We start from the raw sequence: 17,554 nt of genomic DNA, 5'->3' as shown, positions 1-17,554 counted from the left end.
TCCTCCTTGTTCCCTGAGGTGACTCTTCTTGATGGATTCCCTGTGGATTTCAAAAGGGCAGGGTAAAAATATGCGCTGCATCGTGAGAAACGGGTACTGGGGACCTCGGGGGCCTCTCCGTGTCAGCACGCATCTTCTGGAAAAGAGTACGGGCTGGTTCAAGCGCAGCAGCAAGGATGCAGGTTAGACGTGTGGAGGAACTTCCCGACTTTGGAGAATTTAAACATCGTCAAGAGGTCTCTGAGATCCTTCTGGCGGCTCTTCCCAGAAGTTATTAAGTATTCCCACTGTTGGTACAAACCCTAACTAGCGGGTGATGGCACGTTAGGCTTTACCAGGGGCTGGATTCCAGCATCGCACCTCTTCTTTGGCCCAGCTCTGCCAGGTGAGTTGGGCAGGACTGACCATTCTGCAGGCCAGGTTGCTGAGCCTTCCGGACATCAGCAGGACTTCTGATCCGGGAGGCTGTGGCGTGCCCTGTGCCTGCATCCCACCTTCTGGAGCAGACCATCGGGGCAGACACTGCCTGGGGGCCAGGCAGCGGACGAGCTACCCCTCCGAGGCCTCCTCAGCCCTTGCGTCCTGCCGTGGGTGTGTGACAAGGACTGCCCCTGTCTTCATGTCTCATCTTCGGAATTGCTGTAGCCGAGAGGGAATGTGGAGCCGGGTCTCCTCCTGGGCCTTGTTCTGCCCAAAGCCCCGGGCGTCCCATTCCCCAGGGAGGCCTGACCTCGGGGAAGCAGGGAGACCACGTGGCTGGGGCCCCGGCAGGGCGCCCAGCTCATTCCTCGGGCCTCGGGCCAGCCTGCAGCCGCCAGGAGCTCAGGCCTGCGGGGAAAGGTCCCGCTGCTGGCCAGGCTGGGAACGCATGTCATGCACGGGCGGGTGTGGCCAGACAGAGGGAAGCTGCCAGGGTGGAGGTGGGGCCGCGTGCCCAGCTCGGCGACCCCCTCTCTGAGACCCAGCCGGGCCGAGCGTCAGGGTCAGAAATGGGCTATGTTGCTCAGGATGAAGGGGTGAGGCAGGCCAGCGGGGTGATGGGGACTTGGGCCTGTTTGGGGCCTCAGTCTCCCCACTGGGGCAGTGAGGTGTTGAATGTCAGGACCAGCTAGGGTCTTTCCATCTTGGCCCACCTATGGTTGTTCCAGTCAAAGCTTTGTTCCCGCATTTTTAAAGCTCCTGTCTTTTTTTTCCAGTCATTGCACTTTTAATTACAAATCCTAGATTCCCAGAAGTCCTCTGCTGGACTCCTGAAGGGAGGGAGACTGCGGATGGAGACAGGGGTGGGTCCGTGAGGCGACCACGCACATACAAGCAGACGGGTCCTCAGCGTCAGGAGCGCCTTTCCCTCTGGCGCATGAGCCCGGGGCTCGAAGGAGCCCGCTGAGAGACCACAGGCTCTAGTCCATTCTGCGCGTTCACTGTCCAGTCATAGCTAAAAGAACAGGTTCTGGAGTCAGACTGCCTGGGTTCAAATCGCGCCTCTGCTAGTCCGTTAGCTGTGTGACTTTGGACGAGTGATCTAACATCTCTGGACCTCGTCTTTAAAATGGGGCCACATCTCACTGGACTATTGGAGTTTGCTGTTACGGTCACTCTTATCATCCCACTATGGTCACCCGTGGGCGATACGTGGGCTGCATTTTGTCTACACAAGTGCCTCCCTTCGGGATTTTGACCCTTCTGATGGTCTCTCCCTCGCTTATACCTCAGGGACGTGCCCGCACATGGCTGCTGCCTCCACGGGCTGGCAAGGGCTCGCCCTCCATGTGACATCTCGGCTCCTCCTCTTACTGCTCCGCAATGCCCAGCAGAGGACACTGAGGCTCAGAGAGGCCCGTGGGTGGTGGAGCCAGGACTGGCATCGGGTTGCTCTGGTCCGCAAGCCTAGTGGGGGAAGCGAGCCCAGCAGTTGGGTCTGAGAGGAGTTCTCGAGCCAGCCTGGCGTGGCCTCCGAATGCAGAGCCACACGCTCTAGAGCTGCCTGGGGGCTGCTGGCTGTGAGTGGACGGGCGCGGCAGCCAGGCTCGGTGCCCGGGGGATGCTGTCAGGGTCAGCATCTTGCCCTGGCTGGGAGGCAGTCCTGCGCCTACCCCAAGGCGCCCCTTCCTCCCAGGCCTCGTCTAGGGCTTGGGCCAAGCTGAAAGGGGTCTTAGACGTTACAGCCCCCAGCCTGAGCTCGACGCAGGGTCAGGCCAGGGTCTGCCCGGGTGACACAGCCAGGCTGGAGGCGAGCTGGGGTGAGTGGCCAGGCTGTCTCCAGACGCTGGACTTGGAGCACGGGACTCCCAAGTCCTGCCCCTCGTGGGCCATGTGGAGTCAGCCAGATGCCCAGCTGGACAGCATCCCCCTCGTGCCCCGAGAGGGGTTGTCCTCCTCTCCTGCCAGGCCCCCTGCCCCAACCTCAGTGCCTTTAGAAGTTTCCCCTGACCACAGCCCACCCGGCTGGTGTCGCCTGTCCCAGGAGGAGAGGGATCCACCGTACGGCATGACGAAGAGGGGCTGGATTGGGGTGAGGCTGGAATTTGCCAGGAGAAACCCCAAGGATGTGGGGAGAGGAATCTTAGATGGGGTCAGGAGTACCCCACAGAGACTTGATCTGGACGTGGGCCTGTGCACACGCACACACATACACACACACCCCTCTGCCACCCTCTGAAACCAGTCGGGCACACATTCGAGCAGCTTCTGCATGCCGGGATCTGCCCGTGCACAGCTCACACAGACACGGCAGAGTCCAGAGAGGTGGGATCTGGGCCCAGCTCTGCCACAAACTTGCTTTTTGGCTTTGACCAAGGGACATTTCCTCTCTGAGCCTCAGTTTCCCCATCTGTCACATGGCACTGATAACCTTGCCCTCAAGGATGGATGTCAAAGGCAAGTGAAGTTGTGCCTAAGAAGTGACCGGCTTGGTCCAGATCTCCTTACAGTCGGGCACCACGTGATGACAGTCTGGTCAAGGACAGACCCGTACATGACGGTGGTCCCGTAAGGTCAGTCCCACGCAGCCTGGGTGTGTAGCAGGCTGTACCATCTGGGCTGGATGGGTACACTCTAGGATGATCGTGTAACGACGAAATTGCCTAACGACGCATTTCTCAGAGGACGTCCCCGTCGCTGATGGACACATGGTTGGAATACGTCCTCGTCTCCTCCGTTCAGTGTCTGAATGAGCCACACCTCCCGTAGGGTCCATGTCATCTCCCACCTTTCTCATCCAAGAGGGCTTCCTGACAGAGGAGGGATGTGAGGGGAGTAGGATTGCCCTGGTGGTCCAGGGGTTAAGATTCGGCGCTCTCACCACTGCGGCTGGGGTTCATTTCCCAGTCAGGGAACCACACCCCCCATCTGGCTGTCGTACTATGGAGGCTGCCTGTAGCTGTGATGCTGAAAGCTATGCCACCAGATCTCAAACCCCAGCAGGGTCACCATGGTGGACAGGTTTCAGTGGAGCTTCCAGACTGAGACAGACTAGGAAGAAGGACCTGGCCACCCTCTTCCGAAAAAATTGCCCATGCAAACCCTGTGAACGGCAGTGGGGCACCGTCTGACATAGTGCTGGAGGGCAAGAGGATGGCGCCAAAAAAACCGGGCAAGGTTCCGCTCTCTTGTCCGCAGGGTCATTAGGAGTGGGAATCCACGCGATGGCACTAACAACCACAAGGTTTGCAGGCTGAGGCAAAGCTCCAGGCCTGGATGCACACACGTCTCGAGGTCTCTTTGCTCAGCCAGGATAGACGGCGTAATTGGTTTGGGTTTAGTTTTTAGGGCTGATCTCCTCGCTGGATTCCCCAGGTCGCTTTAGAAACCAGAAACACAGCCATCCTCCTTGAGGAATTGTTACTGTTTGAACAGCTCGGGCATCCACTTGGTCGGAAAAACATGTGCTTGTTTTTCATTCAATTTCCCTGGAAAAACAACGATTTGGATTCAGGAGGGGAGGAGAGCAGGTTTCCCTGAATTCCGAGCGCGAGGACTGTCTTTTCCTTTTGAAGTCCGGTGGCGTGCTCTCCCTCTCCCCCGGCCCCCGGAGGCATCCCCACAGCCGATGTTTTTCCAGCTGCCCGTCTCCCCAGAGAGTCTGGAATGGGGTCAAGAAGAGGTGAGGGGGCCAGTTCGGTGGCCTGGCCTCAGAGCTGCCGAGACACTTACCTGTGGCCGCGGGGCTGATGTTCGCTGGTGGTGTGACCTTGTGCGATCTTGACACTTACCCTTTTGGAGCCTCACTTTCTGTATCTGTAAAATGGGGATTGTGATTCCAAGGGGTGGTTTTGGAAGACCCCGTCACAACCATAGAAGGTCTGAGCTGGAAGATGCCTCAGAGGGCTTCCCTTCTTTGACCAGTGGGGAAACTGAGGCCCATGGGGGAAAAGGAGACTCTTAAGACTCTCAGCGAGTCAGCGACCTCTCCAGGCCTAGAGCAGCTTCCTGACTCTGCTCTCCATTTGGACCAGGGCTTGCACTGCGGGGTTGGCGTTTCCACTGGAGAGCAGGGGACAAGGTTCTTTCCAGAGCTTCTGAGCAGAGAAGAAGAGGGTTCTCTGGCCAGGGGCCCCCCGCCGTAGCCAGTCCTTGAGAAGCTCTTTACATGGGGTGTTTGTTGAGGGCACAGGGGTGACGTGGGACCCCACTGCCTGCCCAGATCCCGGAGCCAAGGAGCGAAACAGCATGGACGTGTCCTTGTGTCCCCTGGGGGTTGGATCAAAGCCGCCCCACAGGCCCAGACACTCATGTGCAGATGTTTTCTCTCTCTCATGCCCTCAGGGGTTTCCTGGAGACTTTGGGGAGAGAGGCCCTCCTGGACTGGACGGAAACCCTGTAAGTATTTCACATTTTTAAAGAGATTCAGAGCCAGCCCTGCGGGTTTCAGGAACCCAAGCTTTGGGCTCAGAAAACGGGGGTTCAATCCCAGCCCCGCCACCTAGCTGTGTGCCCTTGGACAAAGAGCATGACTTCTCTTGACCCCAGGCTCCTGGCTGCTACGGATGCCCTGTGGCCCCCCAGCAGAGCCCCCCAGCCCACTGAACCCACTGAACCCACTGATCCCAAAGCCCCGGGCTGTGCCCCATCCCTGAGGACTTCAGAAGACCCAGGGGTCCGTCCCCACTGGGGCAGCCAGGGCTACTGCCATCTTAAGAAGCATCAGAAATGTTTACGGGACGACAGCAGCCTGGGAAGCAGATGGTTTGCAGGCCTGTGTGGAGAGAAGAGCCGAGGCGGACAGAAATCTCCAGCACAGGCGTGTTTATAGAGTTTGTAAATAATTGGAGGCCCATCGAGGAGCCAGGTCAGCCCGCCCCCGAGGAGCTGAGCCCGCCTTTCCCTTCCTGTCCCGGGCTCAGGCTGTGGTGGGACAGGAAGCTCATTCTCTGCCTGGGGGTGCAGGCCACGTCCAGAGCTCTTCGGAACACCTGCCATGTCCCCCATCTCTCCTGGGGGCTTCCCACCTGAGCAGCTGTGCCCAGCTGTGCCCTCTAGGGAGGTGGCCGCTGGGTCCATCATCAGCCCCTGATGATGTGCTAATTTCAATTTCACGAATGCTCCCTGAGACGGATCCCACTGGGGCTGAGCCCCCGCCTCGCTTGGGGGCCTAAGCCCTGAGTTTTAATCTTGCTGCACCGCTTGCCAGGCGTGGAAGCTTGGACAAATCAGCTCGCCTCTTTGAATGGCCTTATCTGTAAATCAGGGGGCGGGACCAGAATGCTCACTCCAAGGGCGGCTGTGTGGATGGAGTGAGGGGGTGGGGGCAGGGAAGGGGTTTGGTCCATGACAAGTGTGCGCTGGACGGAGCTGTCATACACAGGAGGGAGTAACCCGGTATGTGTCCTGCCCTCGAGGAGCTCATGGCTGTCTCCCCGGCCCATCGCACAGGGTGGAGTGAGGTGGCTGGAACTGAAGAGGTCCCAGGGGCTGTAGAAGAGGGAGAGAGGCACAGGGAAGATTCCTGGGGACGATGACATTGGAATTGGGATGAGGAGAGAGGCGAGGGGACATTCCAGGTGGAGGAAAGAGCCGGCAAAGGCACAGAGGGGAGAAATCAGGGCCTTCCCTTCCGCAGATCGGTTACTGATTAACCCTTGTAATACATGATGTCACCCTGGAAGTCCCCTTGGGGAGGGGCGGGGGTGTCTGTGTACTCATGGCCTAGAGGAGCAGAAAGTGGACCTCACGTGTGGCCCCAGCTCTGCCACAGTGTTGCTGAGTGACCTTGGACAAGTCACTTGCCCTCCCTGAGCCTCAGCTCCCTGGTTGTAAAGCCAAGGCTGTTTCTCGCCTCTGCCCCTTCTTGATGGCTGTAGTAATGACAACCCCCTGTCTGAGCAGCCCTGGGATTGCACAGAGGGAGGAAGACAAACCGCTTGGAGGATGTGGGCAGTTCTCATGGATATTCACCCTTGCTAGGCCCCCTGTTTTTATTCCTGCCTTTGCATTTTGAGCTTGACCCAAACCCCTCTCCCCTCTTTTCTGGAGCAAGCAGTTGAAGGTCCATTTTTAGAGATGAGGATAAAGGGAAGCGCCCACTGCAGCACACACTGCCTCGTCTCCTGACTCCCAGACGAGAGCCCTCTCCAGCATCTCAGAGGCCCTGGGAGGCCGAAACCCTGGAGCTGCCTTCTGGTGGTGGGGGGCTTCTGGAAGGGTCCCCAGCGTCTCCTGGCTGAAAGAGGGAGGGAGGGAGGCCTGCCCGGTGACTCTCAGCTGGGAGCCCCCGCCGCTGTGTCATTTCCTTGCACTTGACCTTGGGCCCGTCGCTTGAGCCCCGCAGCGTCAGTGTTTCCCTCTATCCCTGGAGATTGACGTCTCCTGGGTGGAGCATCCTGCACATCTTTCTTACCCACATCAGGATGCCACCTATCTTTTCACGCTGACAGTGGGCAGGTACTGGATGTGGGAAATCCAGCCTTCCCCTTTTACAAATGTGGAAAACTGATGGCGGAGTGGGGACAAGGTCTCGTCCCAACTCCAGCCAGGCTCAGGAGAGCCACTGGCCAGGGACAAGGAGTGGTCAGCTCCGAAGGATTCCGCCAGGTGCCCGCTTGAAGGACAGTGTGGAGGGAGAGGCCCTGGAGGGAGACAGGGCCAGTAACCGCTTTGATCTCTGTCTGCAGGGAGAGCTGGGCCTGCCAGGACCCCCGGGAGTCCCCGGCCTCATGGTAAGTACCCCGATGACTGGGGAGGGGAGGGAAAGTGCCAGGAGGCAGGGTGTGGGGAGCAGGGGACGAGTCTTGCTGAAAAGGCCCGTGTCTCATCAAACCTCAGGAGGAGCTGAGGGAGCAGGACAGACCAATCTGGGCAGGGAGCTGAGGGAGGCAGGCCCTGCTGTGTGGCCTCAGCTGGATCCCCTAGCTTCTCTGAGCCCCTTTCTTCATTGGTTAAATGGCGGTGGGTGCTTGGAGCATGGGACTGCCCATGTACTTTCACACCTGCTGCCTGTCCGCTCTGCAAGGAGGTCTAGGCAGGTGATGGCACGCCCATTCGACAGGTGAGGCGCTTCAGATCCAGAGGAAGGAAGTGACTGGCAGAGTCGCTGAGGCTCCGGGCCACGTTGGGCTGTCTTCTCCATCTTTTTCTTCAAAGCACTGACTTTAGAGCCAGGCCACCTGAGTTCAAGTCACAACTCTGCCACATCCTGGCTGTGTGACCTGGGCCAAGTCACTTAGCCTCTCTGAGCCTTAGTTCCTCAGCTATAAAACAGGGATGATATTAGAATCCTCCTGGGGAGATTGTGAGGATTAAATGAGGTGTCACGTGTACAGTCCCTGGCAGAGTCTAGCACTGTGGAAAATATTGTTATATTAACTATTGTTATTACTTCCTGGCGTGCCTGGGACTCAGAGAGGCTTGTACACAGGGAGGTGGGAGGCACTCTGACCTCTGACTCCATCTAGGGTGGGGTAGGCCTGGTGGAGCGGTTCTATTAGCCAAAACCAGGACCCCCCACTGGGCCTTCCAAGGGTGAGCCTTGACCTTGGGGCAGCCCCGAGGGCCGGTGAGAGGCCCTAGCCTGGGAAATGACTCCAGGAGCTTTCCCGAGGGTCTGATGCCCCCTCTGCTCCGTCCTCTGGATCATTCCTCATGGGGCTTGAGTCTGGGGGCCTTGGAGGGACACAAAGAGACTATTCCATAGTTTGACAAATGGGCTGCCAGCTTTGGCCACTCCAGCAACTGTGCCGAGAAATTCTGCTCAGAGGGAGACTGGAGGAAACCCTAGGGGAGCAGGAGGGCCCATTGTTCAGGGGATGCCAGGCCTGGGAGGAGGGCCCGGAGGCCCCCAGTGACAGTCTGCTCCCGCTCAGGTGGACGGGAGCAGAACCTGGGCGGAGTCGGGTCGGAGGGTCAGATGACCTGTGTCTGAATCCTGGCCTTGCCGCCTTCTGGCTCTGTGGTCCTCAGTTATGGCCTCACTTCCCTGAGCCTCAGGACCCCGCTGTAAAATGGGATCATTGTGCCCACTCTTATCAGGCCATGATACACAGTCCAGTCCAGTCCCGTGGGCAAGAGGGCAGCTCCTGGAATCAGATGCCTGGGACCACAGCTCTGAGCAGATTTCTAAACGCCCCCGGCCTCAATTTCTTCATCTGTAAATGGGGATAGTATTGGTACCTAAGTTGGAGGATGGTTGTGAAAGTTTAAAGGAACAAGTATATATAAAGTATCTAGTATATAGCAAGCACCCAGAAGTGCTAGTTATAATAATAGTAGTTGATGATGATGATGATGACGGTGATAATGATTTCACACACACACACAAGCTATTTGGTGCCTGGTAGCGGCTGTCAGGATCGCCACATTGAGAAAGATTTCAAAGTCACATTGGAATTCAGTGGGAAAGGGTGCTGCGATTGATTACTGATGTCTGCCTTGGCTCGGGATGAGCAAGTGTCAACACGCGAGTCACACATTTGTCATCACTGATGTCCTTTGCTGAGCACCTTTTTGGACACCAGGCGCTGACCTAGATGTTTTGGAAGAAGAAGTATCTGCAATGAGAGTTAGAGAAGCTGAGTTCCTGGGGACCTCTGAAGTCTCCCAGCCCAGCCTTCTCTGGGCTCAGCAGGAGTCCCTTCTGGAGCGTCTTGGTCATAAGGTCGTTCAATTCCAACTTGAGCGCCCTGGTTTCGGAAGCTCCCTCCCGTTTTCACAGTGCTCCCATTGTGTAAGATTTTCTTGTGGCTTTAGCCCGAGTCATCTCCCGGCCCCTGGGAAAGGCTGTGGAGATGGAAAGATGGTCATTGTCTCTTCTCCCCAAGCTCCTTCTTCAGGCGAAACGCCAAATCTTTTCTGAAGGGATGTTTACATATCCTGGCTGTCATCCTTGGCACGTGTTCTCATTTGTCATTGTCTCGGCGTCCACTAGGTTGGGTCGTGAGAGAGGCAAGAATATTGCTTGGCCAAAGACGTGCAGATTCTGGAGACTGACTCCATCACAGCCCTTGGCCCTCCTGACTCTTTGCAAAGCTTCTTCCCACCTAGGCTCCTCTTTCCTCTCCACACTTAGGGTTGCCAGATAAAATACAAGGCACCCAGTGAAATTTGAGTGTCGGATGCAATATTTAGAACACACTTATACTAAAATATCATCCATTGTTGATCTGACATTCAAATTTTAACCAAGCATCCTGTATTTTTATTTGCTCGCTCTGACCACTCTTCGCCGCTTAGGAGAGTCCCATTTGGCAGATGGGAAACCCGAGGCCCTTGGTCAAGGTCACACACAAAGCAGGAGAGGCTGGAGGCTCGATGGGAGCCCAGTCTCCCACCTCCTGGACCGGGGCCTCCTCTCCCCGCTCCCCTTCCGAGGGCTCTGAGCTGGAGGTGCGCGCTGGGCATGCCTCCCTCAGTTTGGGGAACAGCTACTTCTGTGCCTCCCCCAAAGCTGGAAAGGGAAGGAATTTTCTAACGAGGAGTTAAAGGGGATAAGGGATTGCGAGTCACCTATGGTCTTCCAGAGGATGTGGGTTTTTTGCTGAGCAAATGGGAAGTCCACGTATTGATTATCGTTTTAGTGGCGAGTCAGATTTATTCAATACCTTCTGCCTAGTCAGCTGCAGCAATTTGCATGCAGACAGGAGCCGAAGCTTCCCCTGTCCCCCGGGGTCCTTGCAGCCGGGAGGAAGGGCGCGAGAGGACAGACTAACATTGACGGAGCGTCTGTCTGCCCTGCGTGTGCCTGACATGCATCAGGCTGGGGGAGCCCGGTCACCCAGACGGGGAGGCTGGGGCCCGAGGTCACCAGCTAGGGACTTGCAACCCAGGTCCGTGTGCTCTCCTGTAGCCTCTGAGGGGAACTGCCTTGAAACAGCCCCCTTTGAGTACTTGAAACCCTTTGTCCGGCCCTCAAGAAATGTGTGCCTGATTCCAGAATCTGCTCAACAGAGAAAATTTCTGCCTTTTTCCTTGTGAGTGACACAGAAGGAATTTTGGCTCCTCCATTTAATGAGGCCCAAAGAGTATGTGATCTGGCCAAAACCCAGCATGTGGTGTATAGTGGACAAGTCCGCCATGTTGTGTCACTTAACGATGGTCTGGCTTTGTTTCCTTGACTATAAAGCAAGGTCAAGAACCCCCCTAACTGACATTTACTGGGCCCCATGCTAAGTATTTAATTATCACAGCAAACCTTCAAGGGTAGGAAGTGGGATTGCCATTGCACAGTGAAGGAAACCAAGGCTCAGAGAGGCTGAAGCACCTGCCCAAGGTCACACAGCCAGTAAGCTGGACTTAGGCCTGTGTGCGCAGCTCCCACTCTTCACCGCTGCGCCACACCACCCGGCCAGCTTTAGAGGCACGACTGCTGTGCTGAACGGAGGCGGCAGATGCGCGAGAATGTGGACTGGGCATCGCCAGGGGCTGTTCTGGGTGAAAGATGGTGGTTAGCAAGACCACCCAGGCATTGAGCCACTTTTCATGAGCTCCTCCTCTGGGCCACGGGGCAGGCAGTGGCCACATCGGCACACACATAAGTGGTCGTGACAGCAGGGGCCTGACCTGGCTGCGAGGTCTGGGCAGTGAGGCTGACGCTGCGGGTGGCGGAAGGACGAATGGGCATTAACAGCATGAGCACAGGGCAGAACACTGGGTGTAGGAAACAGTGGCCACAATGTCACAACTGGAGGAACTGCAGGGCAGGAAGGTAAGATGTGTGAGAGAAGGAGCGGGGCCCTGCCAGCAAGTCTGCCCTGAAGGGTGGGCACCGGCACCACCCAGGTTTTCTTTGGGGGCCCCTGGAGAAGCCCCCTGGCATAGGTCAGAGCGGAACTCACGCCCGTTTCTGAATCTGAAGCTGACCTCACGCACTGTCACTTGTGAGTGACTTCAATGAGGAAAGGGTTGTTTATTGGCATAAACAGAGTCAGTCAGGGCCAGTGTGCGTGGACTGTGGGGCCAGACAGACAGACAGACAGACAGACCTGGGTTCTGGTCCTGCCTCTGCCCCCTCCTCGTTGCTTGCTTCACCTCCCTCCCTCTGAGCCTCAGTTTTCTCATCTGTAAGATGGAACAGGACTAGGAATGGTGCTGACCTCCCGGAGCAACCCTGAGCAGCTGGTGAGCCCCCGAGCCTCCAACGAGGGTTTAACGGGACGTCAGAGTGTGGCGTGTGGTGTCTGGCATGCAGTAGGAGCTCTTTAAATGGTCGCAGATGTGGTTGGTCGTGTTCTCGGGGGGAGTCAGCGAGATGAAGGGCGAAGTGTATAGAGCGCTGTCGGGGAGTTGAGGTGGAAGGGGGAGCAGGATCCACACAAAGGGCATTACTCATTGTTCTTTCTTGTGGGGACATGATTTTATGTGTGTTGCTTGGCCAAGCCGCCCGCGGGGGCGTCTAGCGCAGAGCAGACTGCTGCCCTGTGGGCCGTCCTTGGGTGAAAGTGGCCTGGCGTTTTCTCCGTTCCTCCCCCAAATGCTTTTATAGCCCGGCAAGGGGGTCCCGCTGACGTGGGGGTGACCTGCTCTAAATGAGCCGCCACCTTTTCCTCGGGTGTCCTGCAGCCACAGTCCCTTTTCCATGGATCCCTTGCCCTTTGGGGCGGGATGCCTCCACTGGTCCCTGCCCCCCATCCCACCCAGACCCCCTTGGGGAGGCCTGCAGAGGTGGGAGTGCGTGCAGGGGAGCATGGTGATGCTGTGGCTCCCGGGGACTGCACTGGATTTGGTCCCCACACCACCAGCCGTCCGCAGGCCTGGAGCGGGGACGAAGGCGCCTGAGTTCCTGGAGCTGCTGGCTGGTCCCCTGCCTGCGCCCGGGCCCCAGTTGGAGCGGCCGCTGCGGCAGAGCCTGCTCTGTTTATTTGTGCTCCACGGGGAGCTCTGGGCGGGCCACCCCTCTCTCCCTTCCTCCAGCAAAAGAGAGGGGGAGAGGAGGCCGGCCCGGGGGCAGTTCTCCGCAAGGCTGGCTTTTCCTCTGACTCCAGCCTCTCCCCGGCCAGCGATCCTGGCTCCTTCACTCCCTTCTCTCCTTTCCCTCCAAAGATTACTTCACAATGGCCTGGAAGCTCTGGACACGGGCTGCCTGGTGGGAATCCCAGATCTGCCCAGATTTGCTCCAGCCTTAACCTCTCAGAGCCTCAGTTTCCTCCTCTGTAAAATGGGGATAGTCGTAGACCCATCTCTAAGGGCTGCGGGGAGGAGCCGTCGGTCTGACGCACGGCAAGCGCTCAGCGCAGTGTTCATGTGCCTGTGATTACCTGCTAAGCCAAGGCCGCCTTTGCTCAGTGGGAACATGACTTGCTGGGAACTGAAAGCAGCCATTCTTAGCAAAGGCTCCCTAGAAGGTTTGCTTTGACCCAATCAGATGGGGATCCTGAGGTTCAGAGACGGGAAGGGTTTGGCCCAAGACCACACAGCCAGTCCACGGCAGGGCCCCCGGCCAGACTCCAGCGTCCGCCTCAGCTGATCGAAGTCATTCGGGGTGGAGGTTGGGGGTAGTGGCAGGGTGCCACGCTGCCCACTGTGACTGTGGACTGTGAACTCTGCCTTTCCTCGTCTGTCTCCTGGGGGGCGTTCCGCTGCACAGCCCCTCGGCCCTTCTGCAGGAGTAAGGCAGGAATGTGATTGCTCATTGTCTGCCCGCCTCCCTCCCAGGCATCTGCAGGCAGCTCAGACGGGAACCCCTTCTCCACCTCGGCCACCTGGGGCAGACTTTGTTCCTCCAATGCTTCAGGGCCCTTGCCCGGGGCCTCCATGGAGCCTGACTCAAGGACGTGGGAAACTGAGGCCCAGAGAGGTCAAGCACATCGATTGAGTTCACACAGCAGCCAGACACTTAGATCCATCACAGAGGAGAGATGAGCCCAAGGGGTCTGGTTTTGCTATAAGCTGAGGCGCTGGGAGGCATCACTGACCCCCATTTCATGGTTGGGGAGATTGAAGTCCAAAGAAATCATGGGAAATGCCCTGAGGCCCTTAGCTGGTGCAAGATGTAAAGAATCTAATGTGCCATAGAAAGATCTAATTTCTGGTATGAGATGCAGAGAAGTGGTGAGGGAGCAACAGCAACCAAGAAATGAACTTGAGAAAGGAAGTCTGTGAAATTTATTCCAGCTCTTCAGTGGAGGTAAACAGAATGAGGAGCATTCCTGATTCCAGGAGCAGCCCGGTGGGGATGCACCCTCAGAAGCCCAGCCCCAGGGACCCAGGAACCACCCCTCCCAGGCCGGCCTCTCACAGCAGCCTCTTCTCTTTCTCTTCCCAGGGCGACATGGGAGTTTTGGGCCCGATTGGCTACCCAGGACCCAAGGGCATGAAGGTAAACAGGACCCACACCCCATTTGGCCTATTCTGGGCCTTGTCCCAACTGGGCACCCCCTGACCCATTTCAGGCCAGAAGGAAGGGTGCCCTGAGACAAGGTTGGGGGAGGGGAGGGGCGGGGGACACTCAGGGAGGTGCTGGAGTGGAAGCTGGCAGGCAGGTCAGGAGCTGAGAGCCAGTCATACCTGTGTGTCCTTGATCCAGGCATCTTTATTTACAGCAGTCCTGGAGCTGAGCATGTCTGATGTGGTTCTGGAGCTCAGGGCACTGAAAGTCCAGTGGGGCCGTCACCAGGGGCATAGAAGCCATAATGGCAAACCACAAACTCAGTACATCCCTGAGTGGGATGGGTGTGCAGGAGAAAGATGGGCTAAAACTGCCAGGACCACGTTCTGGGATGACCCTGTTTGGCCAACACACATATGACACTGCTCATTAGGCCCATTGCCCCGTCAACACCCTTTGCCCCTAGATTTGTCCAGAGTGCTGTGGTTCTCGAGTCAGCAGCCCCTTCCCCTGCTCCTTCAGTCCACACCATCGCCCTTGGAGCTGGGGGTCATTGCCCCCTTGTGCAGATGAGAAACCTGAGCCCTGGGCTGGGGCATCCAGCACGGGGTCTCACAGCGAGTGAGTCGGTGGGTTTAAGCCAGGGGTCCTTGCTAGGGGGCTTCGAGCCTCCCTCACAGCTGGACCGCGGCCTCTGTCTTGCAGGGGCTGATGGGCAGCATGGGAGAACCCGGACTGAAAGGTGATAAGGTGATCTGAATACTCCCTTATTGCACTGTGTTTATCTGCATGCGACCCCTTCCGCCTCGACGCTGCTGCTGATTGCTCGCCAGGTCCACTCTCCTGCGCCCTCCCTGCCTCCCCGCGGGCCCCCCTAAATCTGTGCTCCCCAGCTGCTTCCTCGTAACTTTGGGCGGGGCTCAGACAGACGGTTCTGGGGGCACGCGGCCCTTGGCAGATAGAGCGTGGGGGACCACTGAGGCCAAGGTAGGGGTGAGGTGGAGCCGGCATCTGAATTTGGGGAGCAGAGCTGAGGCCAATGTCCCGGCTTTGAGACCGAAGCCACGACGGAAGCAGAGGGTAGGGGTGGGGGGCAGAAGAGGGAGTATTGCTGAGATGATGGGCCCCCGGGGCCAGGATGGTGTGGGGTCCAGAGACCTCTGCCAGGCACAGGAGGAAACATCCATGTAAACCGCCCACATTGGAATTGGGGGCCCAACCCCAGGGAGCACCTGGGCCGAAGATGCAACAGGAAAGCCAGAGGCTGGCTCCTGAGCTCCTGACCCGCTTTCCTCCCAGCTGCCATGGGGAGGCCACCCTTGCTATGTGTCCTCTGCACAGCCCTGCCACTGAACTCATACTGTCTCACGCTGTGCCAAAGCAGAGCTGGGGGTGGGTCGGTGGGCCCTGGGGGCCCAGAGTGGGGCAGCACGTGGCCTGGGTCACACAGCACCTGAGTGACAGACATGGGTGGAGGGGCAATGCTTCTAGTGCTCTGCCCTGTGGCCACCCTCCTGCCCTCGCCCCTCAGTCTCTTGATAAACCAGGCACCCCAAAGGGTCTGTGGGAGGGCATTCGGGCAGCACCCCAGTTTCCACAAGCCTGCGAGGACCAGAGCCGCTCAGCTGCTCCCGTGGCCAGGCTCCTTGTGCACCTGTCTTCACATGCTCGGCTCCTCCTAAACCTGAGAGTCAGGAACAGGCACCAGTGCTGGGCCCCGTCGGAGTGCTCTGCTGGGATTAACCCCCCATCCTCCAACCCCCTGTGAGACGGGAAGTTTGCCCAAGCCCACGGCGCTGGTAAGTAGCGTCAGGATTTGAACCCAGGCATCTGGCTCCAGAGACCTCGACCACGAGGCAGAACTGAGGTCAGAAAGGCAGAGCTGATGAGACCCTCGGGGGCCACCTCCTCCGGTGCCTGTATCTCATAGCTGGCGAAACAGAGCCAACGAGGAGAAGAGATGCGTCAAATGACGTTCAATGATCTGTGGGGCCCTCTTAGAAAATTAGAGCTGCTGGACGGAAGTGGGCATCCTCAGATTGTCTTCCCCACCCCAACCTGTCGGCAGCTGAGGGTACAAGGCTAACACAACTCTCCATCTGCATCCACCTCTTCCGTCTCCTCTGTTCCCAGAGCCCCATGCTCCTCCCCCACTCAGCTCTGCCCTCTGGCGCTGCCCTGCTGGCCACTAAGGGCGTGACCTCTCCTCCACCGTCCTCTCGTGCTGGATGCGGGGGTTCCCCACCGCTACCCGTTTACCCTGAGGTCTGAGACATCAGCACGCTGGAAATGTTGAAGTCATGGACAAGGGAGGAAGGGAGGCGGGGAAATGGGAGTGCAGGCAGTGAGCTTTTTATAGGCTCTTTGCAGAGCTGGCCTCCAGCTCCCTGTTTCTTCAGGAACATGGAAATAAATGTGTTACAGAGAACTCGCTGGCTCGCTGACTGGTGGTGCCTGGGACATTGAGAGATGTGAAAGCTCTGGAAAAAAAAAAAAAGAGGAGGAGGAAGTTATTTTCCTGCCCATAGTTTTCAGGAAAATCAAATAAGCCTTTGGAGTTTAAAAGAAAAGAAGAAGAAGAAGAAGAAAAAAAAGAAAAAGAAATCTCTTTTCTGCCCCTTTGGCTGGAGCAGAGTTCTGATCAGTGGCCCCCCCAACTCCTCCGGCCCTCCCCTGGGATGACGGAACCATCGTTCATGTTCTGTGGTCATCTTGCCTAGAATCCTAGATTTTCCATGACCAGCCTGGCCTCGGGCCCACTTACAACCACTTGGCTCGCTTTGCCTGCATGGAGGCGCTTTCTGGAACGGAGCTCCTATTCCAAGCCCAGCTTTCTCCAAATCCATTGTCCTGATTTCTTAGGTGCCTTTTAATCTTTTTTTCTTCTTTTTTTCACTCCCTCACTCCTCCTTTGGACATTGAAAAAAAAAAAAAGTTTTCCTTGGTTCCTAAAACTCTGGGATGTTATACAGGATTTTCCAAATCGGAAAAACCAAAGGAAGTTTAAAACAATTTTTCTTTTTTTTCGTTCTGGCTTTTATTCTACCAAGGAAGTTCTTCTGCTGGGTCATGACCTCAGCTGCACGCGGTGGGTTCTCGCAGATTCTCTGTTCTTCCTGGGTTTTTCTCCCCATTCTTCCAACTGCTCCAAGGGCTGTGAATGTCTGGAGGTTCTGGGGCCAATGGGCTGTTGGTAACGTCCGCCCTGGAGAGCTGGAAATGATGAGGGCTGTGCCTGGGGGTTCCGGCTCTAAGGAGAAACATCCCCGATCTGGTTCTGTGACAGCTTGTTTACCAGGACGTGGCTGAGAACAGGGAGGGAGCAGACGAGAACTCTGACAGCCAGAATCAGTGTCACCAAGCCTGTGCGATACGTCATCCTGGAAAAGAAACACTCAGACCTAACTCGAGACCGGTTTACTCGCTGTTTACACATGGTCTTAACAAGCCAGGCGATCTGGTTTCTCACGCTATCGCTGATTAAAAGCAGCTAATTAGAAGAAGACCGAAGCACATTGCTGGCATAGCAACTCCCACAGAAGGAAGAAGTGACAGCTCACAGACTGGTGGTGAAAAATATCAAGTGACAGATGCAAGCACTTGGAAACCATAGTGATGTGGGGTCATTGTACAGGCTGTGCTCGCCCCGGGGGACATCAGTTGATGATGAAGAGGTTGAAGGATCAAGACACAGTTCCTTCCACCTGCAAGTGTCGGTCCTCCTGGACGGGCCGGGTGACATTGGGTGGGTTAGCACTGTTAGTGGTGTTTTCGGGCATCTGAGCAACTCCAGGCAGATCT

General features: G+C 57.0%; 1 protein-coding gene across 6 annotated transcripts in view; it reads left to right on the top strand.

The window, feature by feature from the left end:
• The window catches only part of COL27A1 (collagen type XXVII alpha 1 chain), a 144,088-nt gene that overhangs the window by 54,085 nt on the left and 72,449 nt on the right, over positions 1-17,554 (top strand). For all 6 annotated transcript variants that reach the window (XM_070518882.1, XM_070518886.1, XM_070518884.1 and 3 more), the window contains 4 exons: positions 4,765-4,818; positions 7,110-7,154; positions 13,691-13,744; positions 14,459-14,503. In XM_070518882.1, the coding sequence (XP_070374983.1) occupies positions 4,765-4,818; positions 7,110-7,154; positions 13,691-13,744; positions 14,459-14,503 (198 nt within the window). The remainder of the gene's footprint in view (positions 1-4,764; positions 4,819-7,109; positions 7,155-13,690; positions 13,745-14,458; positions 14,504-17,554) is intronic.

Source organism: Equus asinus, chromosome 10, assembly GCF_041296235.1.
Source record: "Equus asinus isolate D_3611 breed Donkey chromosome 10, EquAss-T2T_v2, whole genome shotgun sequence".
NCBI lineage: Eukaryota > Metazoa > Chordata > Mammalia > Perissodactyla > Equidae > Equus > Equus asinus.
Note: the sequence above shows the minus strand (reverse complement) of the source record. Positions and strands in the feature narration are given on the sequence as shown.